Source organism: Platalea leucorodia (genome assembly GCF_965183815.1).
Source record: "Platalea leucorodia genome assembly, contig: HAP1_HAP1_SCAFFOLD_77, whole genome shotgun sequence".
NCBI classification, from domain to species: domain Eukaryota; kingdom Metazoa; phylum Chordata; class Aves; order Pelecaniformes; family Threskiornithidae; genus Platalea; species Platalea leucorodia.
The window spans coordinates 160,056-182,918 of record NW_028121441.1 but is presented as its reverse complement, the minus strand read 5'-3'; the positions used below and the strand labels follow the sequence as shown (position 1 = coordinate 182,918).

General features: G+C 58.7%; 1 protein-coding gene across 1 annotated transcript; it reads left to right on the top strand.

The window, feature by feature from the left end:
* Window positions 1-319: 319 nt before the first annotated feature.
* Window positions 320-21,966, top strand: LOC309603423 (scavenger receptor cysteine-rich domain-containing protein SCART1-like; the record flags this gene model as incomplete). The annotated part of the gene is made up of 10 exons (XM_082338278.1): window positions 320-335; window positions 2,165-2,483; window positions 3,307-3,623; window positions 3,710-4,024; window positions 4,381-4,695; window positions 19,617-19,708; window positions 20,731-20,766; window positions 20,892-20,927; window positions 21,331-21,399; window positions 21,937-21,966. The coding sequence occupies 10 exons, from the start codon at window positions 320-322 to the stop codon at window positions 21,964-21,966; spliced, it is 1,545 nt and encodes a 514-aa protein (XP_082194404.1).
* Window positions 21,967-22,863: the final 897 nt, after the last annotated feature.

Genomic DNA, 22,863 nt, shown 5'->3' with positions numbered 1-22,863 from the left:
CCAGAGCTGCAGCCTGGGGCTCGGCCCTCTCCTGACCGCTCCCGTGTTTTGGTGTTTGAAGGGGCTGCGGAGGTGAGGCTGGAGGATGGCGGCGAGCGCTGTGCTGGGAGAGTGGAGGTGAAACACCAGGGCCAGTGGGGGACTGTGTGTCATTTCTCCTGGGACATGGCCGATGCTGCAGTGGTTTGCAAGCAGCTGGGCTGTGGGTCTGCTGTTGAAGCTCATTACTATGCAGACTTTGGGCCAGGATCTGGCCCCATTTGGGTGACTGGTGCTAAGTGTCATGGCACTGAGTCTGCTCTGTCTGAATGTACAAACGATGAAAGTCTTCGACAGTACTGTGATCACAGTCGGGATGCTGGAGTGACGTGTTCAGGTAAGGGGCCAGCCGGTTCCCTACCTTTGTGGCCAGGATGGGGGAAGGGACCTGGCTGTGCCCTCAGGGAACAATGACGGGGTACTGGAGCAGGGCCCAGTGTTGCCGGTCACACTGCCGAGCTGGGACAGTCATTGCTGGTTTCCCCAGTCCCTGAGGAAAGCCCAGGGGTAACTCACCACTGCCTGGCCCCAGATGCGGCTCAGCCCAACCTCCTGGGGCTGGGAGATGAATGGCCCACTCTGCTCCGCAGTGTCTGTTCCTTCCCATCTCTCTCCTCTGGCTCATCCAGGAGCTGCCTGGCAGCACCGAGGACCAGGTCCCCCCATGCTAGAGGCACTGAGAACAGCTCACGTGGCCACCAACAGGCCTGGGGAAGGGCCCAAGATGGTCCCCAAAGCAGAAGGGCTGCTCAGAGGGGAGGAGTACTGGGCTTGGGCAGAAGAGCAGGGTGGCCCATGGCCACCTCATTTCTTTCCCAGGGTCACCCCATGAGAGCCAGCCCACAGGGAGTGCAGGCAGTGGTGATCTGCTTCCCAGCCTCTCCTGCCTGCCCCAGCCCCTGGCTGCCCTGTGCCATGGGGGATTTGCCAGCACTTTCTGGCTCTCCTTGGTGCCTGTCCTTGCACTGGGAGCTCGTCTCAGCCCAGGGCTGTAACTCTGCCTGCTCTCCTGCCTTCTGCCCAGCCATTGACCAGGGATGTGCACGCCTGGCAGTGCACGCTGGCCCCGGCTGAGGACTCCTCCCCAGGCAAACGCTGCAGCCAGGGGCTGGTGAAGACAGAGACCACATGTACACTGGCAGTGCATCTGTGCCCTGTGACATGTCCCATCTAACAGCAGTGCCCCACTGACCTGAGAACCACCGGGGAATGTGGTGCATTTCTGGTGGCTCCACGGGGTTCCTCAGCCAGGCCCTGAGCTCAGTGGGCAGAGCAGGCTGCAGCAGCCAACAGTGCCTTGGCCAGTCTCCCTGGGCCCCAAGTGCTCGCAGTGCTGCCAGGAAGTCTGAGCAGTGCCTACGGCTGGGGGTTTGGGGGAGAAGCAAGGCCACAAGTGCTGTGCTGATGTCTGAGGAGCGGCAGGGTGTCCCTGGTGTGTTTGTGCCATCAGCAGCCCCTGGGAGCTGCTGGGAGGGTCGTGGGGCGCTGTGCCTGTGGCCACCTTGCAGACCAGGTGGGACGTGGGCATGTAACTGCCAGAGGGCTCTGGCAACTCTCCGGGGACTTTGATTGCTCCAGGATTTGTCCGGCTGGTCGGAGGGGAGAGCCCCTGCTCAGGACGCGTGGAGATCCGCGATGGGAACCAGTGGAAACCTGTCTGTGACTCAGACTTTGGTCCCAAAGCTGCCGACGTGGTCTGCAGGGAGTTGCAGTGTGGCGCAGCCCTGTCTGTGCCCAGGGCAGCTCACTTTGGAGAAGGTGTTGGTGCCACGTGGGACAGAGAGCTGCAGTGTGTGGGGAATGAATCCCTTCTCATCTCCTGCCCCAGGGGATCCCGCAGAGACCAGCCCTGCACCCTCACGAATGCCGCTGGTGTCACCTGTACCCGTAAGGACTGAGGGTGGGGTGTTCCGTATCTGGGGGCGTGCTGGGGCCAAGGGGAGCAGGGCCGGGACAGTGCCATGCTGTGCTGGGTGTGAGGGCTGGAGGGGTGATGTGGTTGTCTGCAGCCCTAAAATCAGGCAGAAAGAGCAGAAAGGCAGGCTTTCCTCCATTTGGCTGCTCCTTCACCTTGCAAGGGAGCAAAAGCACAATTCTGCCCTATCTCATCCTTCTCTGTCCCCAGAGTACACAGGGTTCAGGCTGGTGAACGGCAGCACGGCATGTGAGGGGAGGGTGGAGGTGCAGGTGCTGGGGACCTGGGGCACCCTCTGTGCCTCCCGCTGGGATCTCTCGGACGCCCACGTTCTCTGTCGTCACCTCGACTGCGGGTTTGCTGAGTCCATTCCCAGAGGAGGGCATTTTGGGAGAGGCACGGGACCTGTCTGGAGAGACTCATTCCACTGTGATGGGACTGAAGTCCACCTGGGACAGTGCCCAGTGACCGCCCTGGGGGCCTCACCGTGCTCCCATGAGAACGATGCTGCTGTCATTTGCTCAGGTGAGTGCTGGGACAACGCTGTGTTAACTCCATTTGTCCCTTGGGTGTTTCATGGCCACCCAAAGCAGAGGACACTATGGCAGCAGCAGGCTGAAGAACCCCTAGCTTTACCAGGAATAATCTAGAGACCTTATCTGCTCAGATTCAACCACTCTGATGTGGGAGAGCTGAGGACTGAAAAGGGTCGGGCATTTCTGCCCCACCCTGGTCAGGGGCTCAGGCCCTGGGGCCACCGCCAGACACAGGGTTCTCTGCTCTCCTGCTGCAGGACAGACCCAGGATGGGGCTGTGGGGCTCAGCTCCATCCCTCTGGCTTTGCCTTTGCTCCTGGTCAGCACAAGACCCAATCTTGTCCTGTTTGATCGGAAAGGCCCCCCTTGCTCTGCTCCCTGCCAGGGACACAGGCTCCCGGGCCCTGATCCCCAGGGATGCAGAGGGGCAGAGGCGTGTGTGTTCTGCCCCATGGCTCAGCAGTGCCAAGGCCAGCGCTGAGGTGGGGCAAGGCTTGTCCTGGGGCTGCCTGTCCCCAGGCCACCGCCGGCTGCTGCTCCCTGCTGCGGGAGCTGCCCCATCTGCCTCAGCAGGGACGTGTTGGGTGGCTCTGCCCCACCAAGAGCAAAGAGAGGGTCTTGCTCAGGAAGGCTCAGGGACTGGGGAAGCAAGCCTGTAGAAAGCTGCTCCTGAAGCTGACCGCAGAGGGCTGGGGGCAGGCGGGTGAGCTGCAGGGTGTTGTGAGGGTTGGAGAGCCTGGAGAGGTGCTGCAGGTTTGTGGGCTGCCTGGTGCTGCTGAGGGCTGGGGCATGGCTGCTCTCCCCAGGCCCAGGCAGCTCCACAGCCCTGCGGCTGGTGGGTGGAGGGAGCCGGTGCGACGGGCGAGTGGAGATCTTGCAGCGCGGGACGTGGGGCCGAGTCCTGGATGAGCAGTGGGACATGCAGGAGGCCAGCGTGGTGTGCCGGCAGCTGCGGTGCAGAGAGGCAGAGAGAGCCTACAACCCCCTGAAGCCTCAGAGAGGGACGGGTCCCGTGGGGCTGCGAGGGGTGCGGTGCGCAGGGCACGAGGCCAACCTGACCCTCTGCAACACCTCGCTGCCCATGAGCACCCTGGCAGCAGGGATTGCAGAGGACGTGGGGGTCGTTTGCTGGGGTGAGTGACACTGCACAGGCCCCCCAGGCTCTGGGCTGGGTGGGCAGCCGGCCCCTGATGGCAGCTGGGGTTTCTTCCTGCTGCAGGGAGCCGGCAGGTCCGGCTGGTGAACGGGTCCGGGCGCTGTGCTGGGAGACTGGAGATCTACCACCAGGGCAGCTGGGGGACTGTCTGCGATGACCAATGGGACCTGTCTGATGCTGCCGTTGTTTGCCACCAGCTGGGCTGCGGAGGGGCGGTGAAGGCAGTTGGCTCCGCCCGGTTTGGGGAAGGCTCCGGTCAGATATGGCTGGACAGCGTGAACTGCTCCGGGGCCGAAGCTGCTCTCTGGGACTGCCCGGCAGGGTCCTGGGGGCAGCACGACTGCGGGCACAAAGAGGACGCAGGAGTCGTCTGCTCAGGTCTGTGCTGGGAGCTGTGGTGGGAGCCCAGTGCCCGGGGAGACCAGGACAAGGGGAGAGCCGTCAACGGCCAAGGCTGTCCCTGGCTGCCTCTGAGCCCCTGCCTGAGCCTGTCCTGGGGACACCCATGCACAAACCCCCTCGGTCCCACTGGGGGCCCCTTGTAAGCTGAGCTGTCCCCAAGGGTTAGCGCGGAGGGCATGGGTGTCTGTCCGGCAGGGACTTCTCTCTGCCCCTGGCAAAAGGGTGACTTGCTGGCCGTGCCTCTGCCTGGCTGAGGGCCTGGGGGGTGAAGAGGCTCCTCTGCTCCCATAGCCCCGGACCAGTCTGTTCCCCTTTGGGCTCTTTCCTCCCAGATTTCATGGCCCTGAGGCTGCACAACGGCACCAACTGCTCCGGGCGCCTGCAGGTGTTCTACAATGGCACATGGGGGACCGTTTGCTCCAACTCAATGACTCCCAAAACGGTGTCGCTGGCATGCAAGGAGCTGGGCTGTGGGGATGGAGGGACCCTGGAAACACGCCTGCCCTATGGTAGGGTGTCTGGCCTCACCTGGCTGGATCGCGTGGAGTGTGGGGAGAGAAACAGCTCCTTCTGGCAGTGTCCTTCTGCTCCCTGGGACCCACAGTCGTGTGATGACCTGCGAGACGAGACCCACATCACCTGCAATGGTAATTCAGAGCTCCCTGGGCACCAGCATCCCCCCAGCTCCTGCTCCCTGCTGGGCAGAGTCAAGCGCAGAGACAGGGCCTACAGGGGCTTTGACTTTACGGGCCAGACCCTGCTGCTTGTGGTGGCACAAATGGGACTTCAGCTCTCAGAGCCCCACACATTCCCCAGCAGTTGCCAGCCGGGCTCCCAGCAGCGCCCGGGGCAGGCAGAGGTGTCTGCAGGCAAGGTCTCAGAAGAGCCCAGCCAGGGCTCCAAGGAGCGTCCCCTCCATGGACACCCTCCTGCTGCTCTGTGAACCAGGGTCCCTCTGGGGCTGAGCAGTCAGGGTCCCCCACATTGCCGTGCGTGTCCCCTGAATGACTGGGGTTCAGCTGCTGCCGTGAGCGAGGCGGCACGAGGAGGCGTGAGCAGAGCTCAGCCCCACGCTCTGCTGCACGACGCCCTTCAGCAGCCCCTTCACAGCAGGATTTCCTTCTGCAGGGAGTCGGCCAGAAACACCCGCGGCCCTGGGGACCGTGTGCCCAAACTCCACGAGCTGCACAGGTAGCTGCTCCTCTGCATGCCCCTCTGGCCTGGCAGGGCTCTGCCTGCTGTCCTGGTGCCCTGGGAGGTCTCTGCCTTCTCCAGACAGGGAGAAGATTCGTGCCGTGGGAGGCGAGAGTGGGTGCTCGGGCAGAGTGGAGGTCTGGCACCGCGGCTCCTGGGGGACGGTGTGCGACGACTCCTGGGACATGCAGGATGCCGAGGTGGCGTGCAGGCAGCTGGGCTGTGGCCCCGCGGTGTCTGCCCTGGACGAGGCTGCTTTTGGGGAGGGGACGGGCCCCATCTGGCTGGAGCAGGTGGAGTGCCGGGGGACAGAGCCATCTCTGCAGGACTGCTGGGCTCGGCCTGGGGACAGCGGTGCCTGCCGGCACAAGGAGGATGCTGCCGTGCGCTGCTTAGGTGAGCGGCAGGGCTGGGACCCTTGATGGAGCTCTTGGCAGAGCTCCTGTGAGCAAGGCCGTCCTTGTGGAGCATGGGAGCCTGGTGCCAAGTGGGCAGCAGCCTCTGTGGGGCTGGATGTCCTCTGGCTTCTGCCTGCAGGGCCCTGCAGCCCCCAGAGGCATCTCCTGGGCTACCTGCGCCATCCTGCCCAATGGCCAGAGCAGGGCCCTGGGCCCTGTCCTGGCCACCCCGACCACTTGTGCAGGAGGGGCAATTTGGGTGGGATGCGTCAGGGATACATGCACACACGCACGCACACACGGTGTGTGAGAGAGGAGGCTCCCTGGTACCTGCACACCCACCCTCTCAGCCCAGCTCTCCTTCTTCTCTTCTGCAGCTGCACCCAGGACAGCAGCACCAACCCCCCGACCAGGTAACCTGTCCTCCCCGCTGGTGCTGGGTCTTCTCAGGGCCAGCTGTGACCCATGGCAGGAGGGAAGGGGCTCCTTGCCAGGATGTGAAACTCCCAGGAGGAGGCACTGGGATAGCAGTGGGGTGCGGGGGTTGGGGAGGTCTGTGATTTCCCCATCAAGGTGGGATCTTCCTCATGACTCACTCCTGGGGTTGTCTACTCCTGGTGTAATGGGGATCAGGACTGGGGTGTCCCAGCCCCTACCTCTCCCAGGCTTTGTGCTGCCCTTTTTGTGCTCCTGCCATGCAGATCCCACCCGGGGCCGTCCGACCGCCAGCGGGAGAGTCTCATTGCCCGTCATCATCTGCATCATCCTGGGGGCCCTTCTCTGCCTTGTCCTGGCCCTCCTGGCCGGGCAAGTGCAAAGCGCCAGGGCTGGGCGCAGAGGTGGGTGGCGGGGAAAGATGCCTCCTGGCAAGGCCAGGGGTGCTGTGAGGTGTGAGTGAGTGGCACAGCCAGAGCTGGGGGGATAAGGGTGCATGCTGCCTTCATTCCCATGAACCGCCTCTTTGACTGCCTGACCATGGTCCACCAGCAGCAAGGGGCAGAGAGAGTCCAGACGTGGGAGGAGATAGGGACGGGAGGAGGACAGAAGTAGCAGAGCTGGGCTGGGGGAGATGGGCGCAAAGGGGAAACAGATGAGGACTTCACACTGGCAGCTCTCTGGGCAGCTGTGGAGGGAGCTGTGGGGCAGGGGAGATGCCAGGAGGAATGCGGGGCAGCAGGGTCGATCCCCATGGTTTCAGGTCCCCAGGCTGTTCCTCTGTCCAGCCCTGACCTCCACCCAGCAGGGAAGGGGCCATGGGGCAGAAAAGGGAGAGGAAAGGTGCGAGCTGCTCCAAGCTCTGCATGAGGGAGCTGACCCAGGGGCCAGAGGGGCACAGGGGCTGTTTCTGAGGGGACATTGAAAGGCTGTCACAGGAGATAGGGATGGGTTGAGGACAGAAATGGCAGAGGTGGGCTCGGGGAGCAGGACTGTGCTGTGGCAGTAGCCGTCTGCTGGCCCAGAGGACCAAAGCTGGGGGAGCAGAGTGGGATCCCATCCTGTCTCTGCCTGTCCCTGGGCCAGCCCTGCTGCTGTCCACAGGCTCTGGGAGAGCTTGGGAGCCCTTCCCTGAGGCCGTGTATGAGGAGATCGGTTACAGCCCGGCGTGGGAGAAGCAGGCGAGGTTCAGAGGTTCAGGTGGGTGTGGGTTCCTCCCGGGGGGCACATCTGCCAGGCCCTTCCCCCTCATCCCCCACCCATGGCTGACCCCCTGCAGTCCCCTGGCCCCTGGTCCCTGCAGCGCTGGGGCTGTGGGGGCTGTGGGGAGAGCAGCCAGGTCCTGGGCCCAAGAGAGGAGCTTCCTCCCCACCAGTTCCTCCCCTACCAGCTGGGGACAGCCCCTCTCTGCCTGTCCCTGCACCCCTATGGGACACCTGAGGGGGGAGGGAAGGGGCTGTCCCGGGGCAGCTCTGGGAGCCCCTTTGAGACAGGATTTGTCCTGGAGGAGCAGGGTGATTCCTGAGCCCTTCTCCCCACTCAGCCCTGCCTCTGTGGGTCCCCCATCCCCAGCAGCACTGACCACAAGCCTGGTCAGCAGAGCGCACTCCCCTAACAGCCACTGCGCCTCTCTCCAGGCTCCTCTTCAGAGGGGTCCCTGACCAAGCTGCAGCCCTACCCCAGGGACAGCAAGGGGGAGGATGGTCCGGGATCAGCAGCAGGTAATAGGGTGCGGGAAGGAGTGGATCTCTCCTCCCCGCAGACATGTGAAGAACAGCGGTGTCACTGACTGTCACCATCAGAGTGACGGGAGCTGTCTCCTGTGGTACTGCCAACACCGGTGTCTGAGCCCCACGTCCCTGCGCATCCTCCCATCCACTGCTCTGCAAATATATCTTCTCCCTGTCACCAGCTCCCCTCTCCTTTCAGACGTCCCTGTCCTGCCCGGAGGTGACCCAGCGGATGGCTATGATGATGCCAGGGAGGTTTCTGACCCTGGGGAGGATCGTGCCCCTGGGCAGGGAGGCTGGGAAATGGCCAGGGCACCAGAGGAGGCAGCAGGACCCAGGGATGCACCTGGAGGTGAGAGGGAAAGAGAGCGCTGCTGGTTCCTGGGTTGCCATCCCTGGTTCCAGATGAATCCTTGCTCTACTGAGAACCCAACCTCGTGTGATGGGGGAACGTGCAGCAGGAATTTTCCTTGGGGGCCCAGGGTAGGGAGAGGGAGCTGAACATCTCTGGACTGGAGAGCAGAAGGGAGGAAGGTGATGTACAGAGCAGGAGGGGCACCCCATGGGGCAAACGTGCAATGGCTGCCTTGGTGCTTGCAGGGGCAAATCTGTGCTCCCAGAGACGCGCTGGGGCCCCTGGAGCTGAGGGAGATGCCTGGTCCCTGTGCCCAGAGAGCACAGGCTATGACGATGCTGAAGAGGTGTCTCTGGCACATCCCCCTGAGGACACACAGCCTGTGACACCGGAGCTCAGTGCACAACAGTCCCTGAGCCGCGCGCCAGGAGAGCCCGTCCCTGCCATGCAGCTGGATGCAGCCAGGAGGGAGGAGAGGTCTGTGCAGCTGGGAGAGCCGTGAGCACCAGGGAAGCGTCTCCCTTTTTCCACAGGCAGCAGAAACAGCCGGGCATTTCCTCTATATTTGTTCCCCTGTTTTTGCATCATGCCTCCATATTTGTTCTTATTAAAAGCCTTTAGGGGTCTGAGCCACAGCTGGTGCTTGCCTGGTGTGATGTCGGGGTGTCTCCCTGAGGCTGATCGGGAGGAGCAGAGCACAAAGACATGGTGGTGGGGAAGGGGCACGTATCAAGGACAGACAGCAGTCTCGGGGTCAGATTGTGGGGCTACAAGAGCCCCTGGTCCCTAGGGAATATTCCTGCTGTCAGAGACATTTCCATCCTGGCAGCCACAGTTTCCAGCCAAAATGTCTCTCTCCAAGGTCCCATGAGTGCCCATCTCTTCACCTCGGGGTTCCCCAGTTTCTCTTTCCCTCAGGCCCTACCTGGGCCACGCTGGTCCCACACAGAGAAGCGAAGACAGAGCTGCTGTGTTGGGTGATCCCTGGGCTGTGGTCTCACAGAAGTTAGCCCTATGGTGGCCAAGGTGCCCTGGACACCCCAGCCAGCCCCAGCAGGTATGACAGCGGCGGGGACACAGGAGCAGAAAGCTCACAGCCCCTCATCCAGGCACTGGGCCTCCCCCTGTGCCCCTCTGCCCCCCAGCATCCCTGGAGGTGGGGGGAAGGGCAAGCTTCCGTCTCCCTGGGGCTAAGGGTGTCTGTGGCAGGGTGGGTGAGCATGGTCAGCTCTTAACTGAAAGGCCAACGGTTTGGCCACACGCAGGGGTGGTGTCCTCGTGGTGCTACAGCTGGGGCAGTTGTGTTGCCCAGTGCCATAGATTTGTTCCCCAGTGAGCCCCTGCCTGGCAGAGAGGGTTTGGGGGAATCAAAACCAGACCTCAGTCACCGTGAACATCTGGAGTGGTTGAGTGGAGGAGGTAAGGGGATGGGCTGTTCATCCAGTCTGCTTTGCACACATGGCCCCAGGGCCCATCCTTATCAGTGACTCTCCTATTCTTGCTCAGGAGCAACCTAGAAGGACTCTTTGGGAGCAGTGAGAGTCCTGCAGGCACTGTCCCTGCATCCAAGCACTTTCAAGCTCATGCTCAAAGCTGGCCAGACAGTAACCTTGCTTGGACAGACAGTCTCTCCCTCTCCCCATCCTCTCACTTGTGCTCAGTCACAAAAAAAGCCAAACTCCTCTGGAGGTGCTGGACAGCTGGAGAGCACCAGCTGAATGATCCTCAGCACGGCTTTGTCAGTTGTCCTGGGCACATCAGAGGTCTTACTGGGACAGACCTCCCTCTCGAGGGAGGATGCTGCCATTGAGGCCTCAGCTCCAGGGAGTGCATCTCCCTGGGACTGCGGGGATGGCGGCCTCTGGTCTGGGAAATGGGGTGCAGGTGAAGGAGGTGTGTGAGGATGGGACCAGACTGTGCACCACTGAGAATGACAAAGAGGAGAGAGACAGGGTCTTTGCAGAGACCCCGCAGAGGAGAGATCTCCATCCCTGTGGAGCAGGGAAGGAGGGACAGCTGGAGACCACCCCGGAGGAGCACTGAAGGGCGAGTCCTGCCCAGGGAGGGGCTGGGGACTGTTGGTGCTGGAGGAAGGCTCCTTCGAAGCCACAGATCGACAGCTACAGAGCAGGGATGGTGCTCTGGCAAGAGGTGAAGGAGCAAGCAGGGCTGGGGCAGGCTGGAAGAAGGAAAGCGATATCTGGAAAAGTGTAAGGGAGGAAATGATTGCTGAAGCCCGGGGTTGAACCAGGGACCTTTAGATCTTCAGTCTAACGCTCTCCCAGCTGAGCTACTTCAGCCCTGCCTTGCCCCCCCAGCCCTTGTCCCTGTGGCAGCGGTGCCAGGCCCCAGGCTGACACACAGGAGGAGGCTCCTCAGGGAGGTTCCCAGGGAAAAGCTGTGCCCAGCCTCAGGCAGAGGGGACCTGGCTCCTCCCTGCCTCCAAGGCCCCGTGGGCTCCACGTTTGGTGGAGGCCAGCTCACACTGGCTGTGCCAAGATGTGTCTGGGCCTTGTACAAACGTGACAGTGGCAAAGGTAAGTGGGCAGGCCAGGCATGGGCAGCTGCAAAGGCTGAGGGTGGAAGAAGCGTGGGACTGGTGGAAGACCTTAACTCCTTTCCCCTGGAAGGCCTCCCTCCCACCACCCTGTTTTCCCCAGCTCAACTTCACCCCTTTGTTCCCAACTCTTCTACCCCTGAGCGGTGCAGGGGGATGGGCAATGGAGGCTGTGGTCAGTCCAGAGCAGGTCCTCTCTGCTGCTCCTTCCTTCTCACACTTTTCCCATGGGGTCCGTCTTATGGGCTTCAGTCCTTTGAGACAAACTTGCTCCAGCATGGGCTCTCCTCAAGCCACCATTCTTGCAGGAAATATCCTACGTCTCCAGTGCTGGGTCCTCCACAGACTGCAGGGCTTACCTTCTCCACCGTGCTCTCTGCCATGGGCTGCAGGGAACCTGCTCTGGTGCCTGAAGCACCTCCTTCTTCACCAACCGTGGTGCCTGCAGGGCTGTTTCTCCCACTATTGTTTCCCTCACTCCTCTCCCACTTTGGCGGTTGTGTCCTTTCTTAAATACACTTTCACAGAGGTTCCACCATCCTCGTTGATGGGCTCAGCTTTGGCCAGCGAAGGGTCTGTTGGGAGCCAGCTGGAAGCAGCTCTGCCTGGCATGGAGGCAGCCCCTGGTCTCTTCTCACAGAGACCACCCCTGCAGCCCCCCCGCTACCAAAACCTGCACCTGGACACCAAGGCACAGTGGAAAGCTTTGCCTTGCTAAATGACGTCCCCTGCTCTTCCCTCATTCACAAATACAGTTTACTCGCTGCGGAGGAAGGGAGAGAAGCAGAGAAGGCCTTGATGCTGTGCAAACACAGGTCAGCACTAGCTACAACATTGGGGTGTTGTCAACACTGTTTTGGTCACAAATCCCAAACATAGCACCATACGGGCTGCTATGAAGAAAATTATCCGCATCCCAGCCAAAACCAGTACAATGTGCCTGGAAATACAGTTTCCAGGATTCTTTGCTCTATCACCTTGCCAGGGAGAGAGGTGAGGCTGAGTGGCCTCTAGTTCCCTGGGTCCTCCTTCTTGCTCTTCTTGAAGATAGGACTGACATTTGATTTCCTCCACTCTTCGACCACTTCCCCCAGTTTCGATGACTGGTAAAAGATTATTGAGAGTGGCCTCGCAATGACATCTGCCAGCTCCCTCAGCACCCGTGGCTGCATCCCATCAGGGCCCAGAGACTTAGCTATGTCCAGTTTGCTTACGTATTCCCTGATCTGATCCTCTTGCACCAGGGGTATGGCTGCCTGGCTCCTGACTTTCCCCACTGGTCTCTGGGACCTGGGATTGCTGAAGGCCTGTCTCGCCAGTAAAGGAGGAGGTACAGAAGCCATTAAGTGCCATGGCAACGAAGCTGGTGAAGGGTCTAGAGCACAAGTCTTATGAGGAGCGGCTGAGGGAACTGGGGGTGTTTAGCCCGGAGAAAAGGAGGCTGAGGGGAGACCTTATCGCTCTCTACAGCTACCTGAAAGGAGCTTGTAGTGAGGTGGGGGTTGGTCTCTTCTCCCTATTAACGAGTGTTAGGACGAGAGGAAACGGCCTCAAGCTGCGCCAGGGGAGGTTTAGGTTGGATATTAGGAAAAACTTTTTCACCGAGAGGGTGGTCAAGCATTGGAACAGGCTGCCCAGGGAAGTGGTTGAGTCTCCATCCCTGGAGGTATTTAAAGAACGGATAGACGTGGTGCTCGAGGACATGGTATAGATGGACTTGGCAGTGATAGGTTAACCGTTGGACTCGATGATCTTAAGGGTCTTTTCCAACCTTGACGATTCTATGATTCTATGATTCTATGGCCTTTCCCATCTCCTGTGTCATAGGTCCCCCACCTCCTTCAGCAATGGACCCACTTTTTTCAGAGCTTTTGTCATCGCTTTTGTCGGCTCTGTCAGTACAGAAACCCTTCCTCTTGCCATTAACATCCGTCATGAGATTCAGTTCTACTTGGGCTTCGGTTTTCCAGACTGTCTCTCTGCATGCTTGGACAGTCTCTCTGTATTCCTCCCAGGTTACTTGTCCCTGCTTCCACCCTCTCTATGCTCCTTTTCATGTCTGAGTTTGGCCAGGAGGTCCTTGCTCCTCCATGCAGGCCTCCTGGCATTTTTGCCTGACCACCTCTGGCACCTCCAGTGTCACCAGGTGTTTGTGTGTGAACAACTCCCTCCTGGCCTCCACCCCCAGTAATGAGCATGGGAGCTGAGACAAGGAACTCACATGCAGGAGCCTATTTTGTGCACATGTATGAACTGAGGCAAGAAGAAGCCCACCACCTGTGGGGTTGTGGCAGGCATGGGATAGTTTAGTCCCCTTCTAGCCCCAGGACTACAAACCCAGAAGGAGATGCCTCGACTGACTCAGCTGAATCCCTTCCCTCAGCAGGGGTAAAGGAGATCATTCCCTGTCCCTCTCTGGGTGTCCTGTCTAATGATGGGAAAATAAAGCGTGATTTTCATGCCCAAATCTTTCTCCTGAGAGGAGAAATGGCACTGCTGGAAAGAAATCTCTCTCCCCTGCTGAGGGAGGGAACATCGATGATTCCTTCAGGCTGTTTCACAGCAGGTTCCCCTGGAGCCCCAGGGACACCTGGAGGGAGCCCCGAGGGGGCAGAGAAAGTGGTGCCTTGGGCTGGTCCTGTGCTGCTGAGCTGGGCTGGGCTCCTGGGACAGAGGGAGCTGCTGGCAAGTGGGCAGCGCTGCAGAGAGACAGCTCTGCCCAGGAGCAGCTCCTCTGCAAAGCACAGCAGGGCTGAGGGCACAGCCTGCAGGCACCAAAGGGAGAGGAGTGGGGCAGAAAGACATTAAAGTTCATGTGGGGTGAGAGGATGCAGAGAGCTGACTGTGGGAGAAACCTTCACAACCCTCTGCACAGAAAGTCTCTGGCTGCTGGGAAAAGCATCTGTGGTTCCTGGAGGGATCTCGTAAAGCGGGTACATGCCATAGCCTATGGGACCTTCTGGGAGGATTTTCATGTGGAGGATGAACGTGTGCTGCCTCTGTGTGAGGCAGAGAAAGGTTAAAGGCAGCCTTGAGTGGGGGGATGCTGAGGGCTCACTGGGGGAGAAATCTTCACAGCCCTCTGTGTGGAAAGTCTCTGGCTGCAGGACAACGTGGATGAGTATCCTGGAGGGTTCTCCTGAAACTCAGGCATCCCACAGCCTGTAGGATCTTTCCGGAGGACTCTCACAGTTTCTCTAGCGTAGAGGAGAAGGACATGCTCCAGAGCAGGGATTCCCTGCTTCACTGTGAGAGGGACAGGGCACGATGGCTGCCTTCTCCTGGGGATGGCTGCAGGGGTGTGAAGGGGTGCCCAGAGCTGTCCTTCCAAGCAGGGTCCCTATGTCCCCAGGGGGCTGTGTGCTGGGGCAGGGACTCTGCCACCCTCCAGGGTCAGCACTCGTCCTGCCCGGGGAGCTCCCCACAGCACTGCGGGGAGAAGCTGTGGGTGGAAGGGGTGACCCCCAGCAGGGCAGGGCAGGGTCCTTCTGCTGTCGAGAGGCTGCTGCATGGGTGAGGGCTGCTCAGAGCTCCAGATCACCCCCAGGACATTTCTGAGGGGACTTTGGAAGAAGGACATCAAGGAACAAGGCAGCATTTACCTGTGTCATGGTTTAACCCCAGGCAGCAACTAAGCCCCACACAGCCGCTCACTCACTTCCCCCGCCCCAGTGGGATGGGGCAGAGACTTGGAAGGGTGAAAGTGAGAAATCTCATGGGTTGAGATAAGAACAGTTTAATAATTGAAATAAAAATAGGAATAGTAGTAGCAGTAGTAGTAATAATAATAATAATTTAGTCCCTCACAGCACCCCTGGCCCAAACCAGCTAAATTGTGCTCAGTAAGCGGAGGCCAGGCCCCAGCACAGTGCGACAAGCGGTGTCTCTTTGGCATAGCCAAGGCCAGGGCACCCTTTTTTCAAACATTCTGGCACTTCATCAGGATCCTGCACTTGTTTGGGTTGATGTCCCAGACCGTCAAAGGTGACAACCGTTCTAGGACCCTGCCCATATTCTCCAACATGCCTTGCAACCTGTAACCACACTGCCTCAGGGCCTGGGTGTTGCTCCAGAATAGTTGGTTAACTTTAGAGAAAGCTGAAAAACTAGTCTTGAGAAGTACCAATAGGAGTATTTTGGTTCCCCAAGGATGTCCAAGATACTGAAGAGTTGTTGTAATGCCGGAGAAAACATCTGCCACGCAGGGCAAGGTGGTGAAGGTGCCATTCTGTGTTTCCTCCACCAAAAAGCTCTTGGAGGAGAAAAGGTGAAAAGTGTAATTGTTGATTGTCCCCATGAGGTGGTTCCCAAAGTAGAGTAGTGGCATCAGTGCAGAGCTCAAAGACCAGATTCAGCTCAAGGCCGCTACTTTTATAATATACCTGCCAGAGAAAGCACCACCAAGCGCTACAGAGCGCAGCAAACAGCAAAAGCCAAAGCCAGCCTTTAACATGTACAACAAAAAAGGGAGCACGGCACAGATCCGATAAACTAATGTTGGGGAGAGAGAAGTCAATAGCATAACCAGCAACTGTTCAACAGCTATCACAATTATAAGTTCCCTCTACTACACTCTGGTCAAATCTCTGGTGAATTCTATCCCAGCCAAAAGCAGTAGAGCAGGACAGAGACCCCCTGCTGACTCCTGTCCTTGCCCCCACCCTCCGCAGGTACTAAGGGAACTGGAGGGTACTGGGAGACGGGATGGAAGAAGTGACCATGGGGAAAACAAGGCCCCCAGTGTCCGTCTGTCCCCACGCACATGCCTGCCAGTGCTGCAGAGCGGTCTCTCCCCTCTCCTTCTAACCCTCCCATCCCTTCTCCTCCCCTTTTGTGCCTGCCTCTGTCGGTCTCTCTCTCTCCCTCCCTGCCTCCATCCCTGGGTTTCCTACAATGGGGCAGGGGAAGATGCATCTCCAAATGGGAGAGGCGAGAGCTGGGCTCATAGCTTAGGCTCCCACCCTGTATACCTAGGCAAGATGGACAGATAAACCAAGTGTTTCCACCAAAGAAGAAGTAGCGCAATCACTTTTTCTCCCCTTTCTCTCTCTAAAACAGTGGCATACCTTTTGTAGGTATCCTGTAGGCAGGTCAAAGCCTGAGGAGAACAACCTTGCTAAAACTTTATTTGGGAAATAAATGTGGTCCAAAGTCCACTGCCTCACAGAAGCGACTGCAGGAAAAACAGAGAAACTCCCAGAAGCGCTCTCAGCCCTGCTTGGAGAAGGCGGAGAGAGATTAGCTACAGTGTAGACCAGCCCTGTAAAGTCTCCTGTCCATCTCTTTGTCAAACCGGCAACCTCGTGACATTTTACTTTTTCAATACGCTACTGCTACAAAACCATGAGCACCTCCTTTTAGATACCATTAAATCAGCAGATGGCATCTTCCTGAGGAGCACCTTTAATGTTAAGTGGCTATCAAACGCCATCCACCTGATTTGCATTTATCTCCAAGGCAGACTTGACCTCTCCTCATTCAGTATTCCTCAGTTATGACAGTGCATACAATTCATCAATTCTTTTAAAAATAACTTCAGAATACAAATAGCTCACAGCCTATTGAAACATGATGGATAACACTGTGTAACTGAGCTATCTAATAAATAGCGCAAAAGCAGAAGCAGTCAAACTGAAAATCTTCCAGGTGACTGCCTGCCCTTTGGGCAATTTCCAAAGCAAATATTCAAGTCATTGCCTGAAATCTTTTCGCAACCGATCCACAACAGATCTCTTATTTCTAGGTAGTGTCCCATAAAGATATAACCATATCCCTAACCCTTAAAAATGACATAGAATGTCAGCGAAGAATCTGAGCCATCTACAGTTCTCGTGAACCACTTATCAGTGTTTTTTTATTTCTTTGAAGCCGTGGCAGGAGTGTGTATCATCATCAGAACAAAACCAGTGACACCTTGGATTCACTGACACGCAGGCAAACCTCCCGCTGACTTCACAACCTAAACCAGACTTTTACCATCAGCCTTTGATTCCCAGCCTGTGTCTCCTAAAAATGAATTACCCTCACCCCCTCAGAGACAGAGGGCTAAAGCAGAGCACTGTTTTACTTTCAGACACGTGAGGTGGACTGCTGGATGGTTTTGGAAGTGAATGGCAACTGGGAAGCACAGCGTGGTAGCTTGAATTCCTGTGGCACATAACAAACAGCGGATGAGTTTAGAGAGGAACGTGGCAGCCTTCCGAAGCATTCATGGATCTGCTGTCATAGTGCTGATGTCCCATGAAGCCAGTAGAAGCCACGAGTCCAGCGCATTCAATGCTGCTGTTTTTCTGTGCGCTTAGTGGATTTGCTGGTGATGACATGTGGTTACTTCTGATTATCAGCTGCTGAGAGAGACATCTATCGTAGAATGATAGAATGCTTTGGGATGGAAGGGACCTTTAAAGGTCATCTAGTCCATCCCCCCTGCAATTGGCAGGGACATCTTCAACCAGATCAGGTTGCTCAGAGCCCGATCCAGCCTGGCCTTGAATGTTTCCATGGATGGGGCATCTACCACCTCTCTGGGCAACCCGTCCCAGTGTTTCACCACTCTCATCGTAAAAAATTTCTTCCTTCTATCTAGTCTGAATCTCCCCTCTTTTAGTTTAAAACCATTGCCCCTTGTTCTATCGCTAGTGGCCTTGCTAAAAAGTCTGTCCCCATCTGTCTTATAAGCCCCCTTGAAGTACTGAAAGGCCGCAATCAGGTCTCCCCGCAGCCTTCTCTTCTCCAGGCTGAACAACCCCAGCTCTTTCAGCCTTTCCTCATAGCAGAGGTGTTCCAGCCCTCCGATCATTTTTATGTAAATGCGTGCTGCATCTCCTGATTGAGACCTTACTGGCCCTATCTCCTCCCAGTGCTAACTCACACCACCAGTGAAAAGGCTGGTCTTCTCCATTTGCAGAAATGAATGAATACCTGCCCTGTTGTCTATCTCTTCTGATAGTTGTGGGCATCTACAAGGAGGCAAAAGAGGGCTGCCTGCGCTTCTTGATCCAAAATAGGCCCATCTTCATTAGGAGCATGTCCCTGCTAACAGAGGTACCAGCTGTTCCCTCTGCTGTTTGGGGCACCTGCAGCCTTGAAGAGAGCAGCGATGGCAGATTGCGTGAGCATCCCGACTGGAAAGAATGGGTGCATCGATGCCAGATTGCTGGAGAAGATCTTGCTTGGCTTGTGCGAGCCAGGCCAGCAGCTTCACCCAGCAGCTCTCCCCACTCAGCACGGAGAGCTGAACAACTTGCGTACAATCCCACGCTACCCTTGCCCCACACTGGCCAGAGGGTGCTGCCCAGGGCCCCCAGGATGGTGACGTTTGGACCAGGGGTGCTGTGAAGGAAACCACCCTGGAAAGGCAAGGAGAGCTGCAGGGCAGGCAGCGGGGGAGAGGGAAAGGGCCGCAGTGCCCCTAGGGAGACAGCTCCATCTCCCAGGCTGCTCTAAGCCCCGCTCCTGCAGGACTCCCCTGCCACCAGGTTTTCCCGAAGGAGAGCAACACCCCGGGTGTCAGGCTGCTCCCCCGGGACTGCCCCCGCTTCTGGGCTCCAGCGTGCGCAGTGCCCTGGGACCTGCTCCTCACCACTTCCCCCAGCACTGCCCTCCTCTGTGGGCTCTGCCCGCTGCCAGGGCTGGAGGGAGCCCAGGCCTCCAGGCTGCTTTAACCCCCTCCAGACTCCCCCTAATCGGGCACTCTCCTGAAGCACCAGTCTTGCCAAACGGGTTCCTTATGCCATGGGCCCTGGGCAAACAAAGCTTATCAGAGATGCTGTGGGGACAAACATCCCTCCCCTGGCCAGGGGAGCTCTGTCCCCACAATTAGCTCTGAGTGGCTGCCTGGGGACAAGCGCCCGCTTCATCGTGTCCCTCTGGATGACCACATCCTGCTCAGGGAGAGCGCTGGCCTGGACCAAGGACGAAGGCATTGAAGGGACACTTTGTTGGCACAAGGGCCTTTGGTGAGCTGTGCCCAAGTCCCAGGCAGGGACATGGCTGGCGCCAGAGCCTTGTTGGGGATGGGGTCACTGGGACCCCTTGTTTGGGGGCAACTCTGCAGAGTGGGACCCATGTTGTCTGGGAGGGCACGGTGGCCCCAGGCAGTGGCAGGGTGAGGGCCAGGGCAGGGGATATTCCCCTCCGTTCTCCGCTTTGGGGCGGCCGTGGCTGGGGACTGCACCAGTTTGGGGCCTGCAGTGCAGGGGAAATGGGGTGGGCTGTAGCTGGGCATTCACCAGTGCTCCCCACTGCCAGTGCCTCCAGTGTCTGAAGAGCCCAGTCACACAGCAGTGCCCATTGCCCATGCCCCAGGTTGTCCTCCCACCTTCCAGTATTCCCTAATCCCAGGGTCCCTGGTGCCCCAAGAAGAGGGGTCAGTCCCAGCCCCCTCTGTACCCAAGGGGCTGGAGAGGGCTCAGAGACAATTCTGCTTAGGGACCCCTGGTTTGAGGCTGGCGTCATCTCAGGGGGAGTCCCGGAAGGAAAGACTGGCCTGGGAGGCTAGTGGCACTGGGAGATGGCAGTGCTGGGAGCTGATGGGCGCGGGGAGGTGGGGGCATCTGGCTTTGGGGGGCTGTTGGAGGGTGGCTTTGTGTTGGAGCGGTGGGTCGTCACCGTAGGGTTTCCAGCAGTCAGAGGCGCAGTGCCCACCCCCCTCACCACCCGCAGATGCGTGAGCCCTTCCCCGTGCAGCTGCCTCATGCAGGAAGCTGGACTGATGCCGGGGAAGGTGTCTGGATCAGTGCCGGAGGTGGCGGCGACTCTGTGCCAGAGTTGGGCTTGTTGCCAGGGCTGGTGTCTCTGCCAAGCCTGGCTTTGCCCTGGGGGCTCTCGGGGCAGGGAGGGGCAAGGAGGAGTCCTGGGAGGGATAAATCTGCCCGTCACCTTCTGCGCCCTCACCCAGGACTCACCACACTGCAGAGGAAGATGAAGGTCGCAGTGCTCAGCGTGGCCCTGCTCTTCACCATCCTGCTGTGCACCCCAGCAGATGCTCAGGTGAGTCCTCAATGCCACGGGGAGGGGCTCAAGTCTGGGGACGGCTCTTGGCTGCAGGACATCAGCTCTCCTGCAGAATGGAATCATAGTGGTGAGCACGAAACCCCGTGACTTGGCCTCTCCCTTTCCCAAGCAAGGAGCTCCTCTAGGCTCCCCTGCATCTCCAGCCCTGGGCAATGCAGCTTTCTCCCTCGCACAATTCCACCTGTTCCCTCCACTTTGCCCACAAAAATTAAACTTCTTGTGCCCAGAGCCCAAGTTCCTCAGTGAATGGTTGGACCTGTCCCCTCCCTGGGTGGGTCCACTGCAAACTCCTGGGAGGGCCCCCACCGCTTTCTTGTCTTGGTGCCCCCACATCCCTCCCTTTTGGGGCTCCCCATCCCATCCTTTTGGTCCCCTCAGTCATCTCCTCCCCGGGATCTCCTCCGTGTCCTATCTAGGGTCCCTAAATGCCCTCCCTTTGGTCACTCCCAATGCCTTTCTTTCAGTCTTTCCGCTCAGGCCCTTGCCTTTCATCCTGTCCACTGCAGTAGTGTCCCCGGATCCCCTTCCTTGAATCGCCAATCCCAAACACTCTCCCAGTCCTCTCGCTTTGGTCCTCTCCAGTCCTCTTCCTTCTGGCCCCAGCAACCACCTCGCTTGATGTCCCTGTATCCCCTCCACTTGTATGCCTTAACCATTCACTTGCATCCTACGCAGTCCTGCCCGTTCAACACCCCCGGCCCAGTCTCTTGGGCCCCACTAATTCACCCCAGTGCCCTTTCTTTGGATCTCTCCCACCCTCATTCTCTTTGGAGACCCCAAATTCCCCACGCTAGCTTTGTCTCCATCCCCATCCCTGGTCCCTGCATGAACAGGAATCCCAGGTGAAACATGGCAGAATGGGGCTGAGGGGAGCAGAAGGCATTTACCCCCTCAGACCAGGGGGAAACCATGGGCCTGGGGGGACTGGGGACGCCTGTGCCCCACATGCACCCACACCAAGGTCCGATCCAGACCACTCCTTTGCTCTCCTTCCCTAGGAGGTCTTGGAGGGAAGTGGAAGTAATACCCTGGAGGTAAGTAGTGGGGTGGACTTGGAGAGCGTCTAGTCTGGGGAACTGCAGGAAAGTTTGGTCCTCCCATCCCTTGCTGGGACTGGGGACACCCCAGTGACCAGTGAGGTCTCATGGTCTCTCTACAGGTGGGGGACGAAGTCGAGGGACTACTGGAGGATGAGGTGGGTACCAGGAGTTCTGCTGGCCCAGACCCTGCCCTTCCATGGCCATGGCACTCCAGGGCATCCCAATGTGCCCAAGTACACCCCAGTGCACCCCACTGCAACTCTAGAGAACACCCCTGCACCCACTCTTTTCCCACACAGGCCCCCTTCCCCAGGGTCCCCATTGCATTCCCATCCATCCCATCACAACCCACTACACCTTGGGGTGCCCCAGTACGCAGCCACGCACCGAGGTGGGCCTCTTCCCCAGGACCCCGCTGCTTTCTGTGCACCACCATACAAACTCACGTACCCCATGTTTTCATGGAGGCACCTTCCCCAAGGACCCCGTTGCTTTTCCCTGCCTCCCAGTACACCCCAGTGCACCCAAGCGAGTCCCTAACCCTCTCTTTCTCCCCAGTCCCTTCCGCCTAAGCTGTTGAGGGTGCTTCTGCAATGGAGAGCATTGCCTGTAGCCGTTGATGTCCAGGTGAGCAGCATCAGGGCATCTCCAGCCCCACAAAGCATCCTGGGCCCCCGGGGATCCCTGAGCGCACCTTCCCCAAGGACCCCATTGCTTTCTCCCTGTGAGAGGGAAAGAGAGGGGACTGTCCATGATCCATGTCCCCGGGTGAGCTGACAGAGCCACCCCCATGCCTTTCCTTGCACCCAGTGGGGCTCTGCAGACCCAGCGTGTTGCTGTGCAGGCCAGGCAGGGGCTCTGGTGCCATACAGACCCCCAGGGTCATTGTGAGGGCTGGGCAGGGTTCTGGGAGGTTTAGGGACATCCCGGGGTAATGACACACTGGGCAAGGGGCTCTGGGTGCCATATGGATCTCAGGAGAGCCAAGTCCTGTCCTGGGGATATTGAGGGCTCCAACTCCCTTCTCCTTCCCCAGCTCTCTGCAGAGAGACATGGTGGGGACAAGGCTCCTCTCATGTTCCAGCGGACATTGGGGGTCTCATTTCAGGCTCTGTCTTTCAGGACCAGAACTGGTGGTGACACCCCTGTCCTGTCCCCCTCCAGCGGCATGACGAGATGATCATCCCTGGATGACCCCACCTGATCCCCTGGGAGCCCTGGGCCATTTCCCTCTCATGATCAATAAACCCCTTCAGCAAAGCTATGCTCTGCATGTGTGGGTGTGTCTGTGTCCATGTCCCCTCTCCTCTGCCAGTGCCCAGACACCTGGGTCCTCTCTGGCTGCACCACCACGATGAGCAGAGCGGCTGAGGGAGCCCAGATGCCTGGGGTGCCTCTGGAAAGGAGATCCCCTTCCCACCCAGCATGTGCCACCAGATACGGGCAGATTAGGGCAAGCTGGAGCGTCCCCCAGGAGGCTGGGCAAGGCAAGGGGCAGACAGTGGGCAGGGTGATCTTGGGGCACCTGCTGTTTTGGAGGCACAGAGGGAAACAGGTTCTTACTGGGGCTGTAGTGAGCACCATCCCTCAAACAGCACCATTGAGTGTCGGGGCAGGAGAGAAGCACGGACAGCCAGTCCGGATCCCTGGGTCCTCTGTCCCGCTCTGGGAGGGGTGGTGGTTCCCTGCCCCATGGACTCAGCACTCCTGGCTTCACAGGAGATTTCAGAGCCCCATGCTGGGCCCATGTGCCTTCCCAGACCCCCAGCCCACACCCTTCTCTGGGACACCCCCCCAGCACAGGACAGGAAGGCATGTTTGGGCCAGCGGATACTGCAGAGAATCCCCCCGGGATGTGTGGCCCAGCTCCATCACCATGGGAGTGGGAGAAGCTGGCTCCCTGGCGCTGAGCCTCCGTGGGACTTCTCTGGTGTCTAGAAGTGAGGTTCTGCACCAGCTGCAGTTGGTATCTCCACAAAAAGGCACAGGCAGGGCTGCTCCCTCCAGCCCAGAGGCCTGCTCTGAGGTGATTTGGGGGGCTGGAAGTGGCCAAGGTTAATTGCCAGTGAAAAAGAGAGTAGGAGAGCGAGA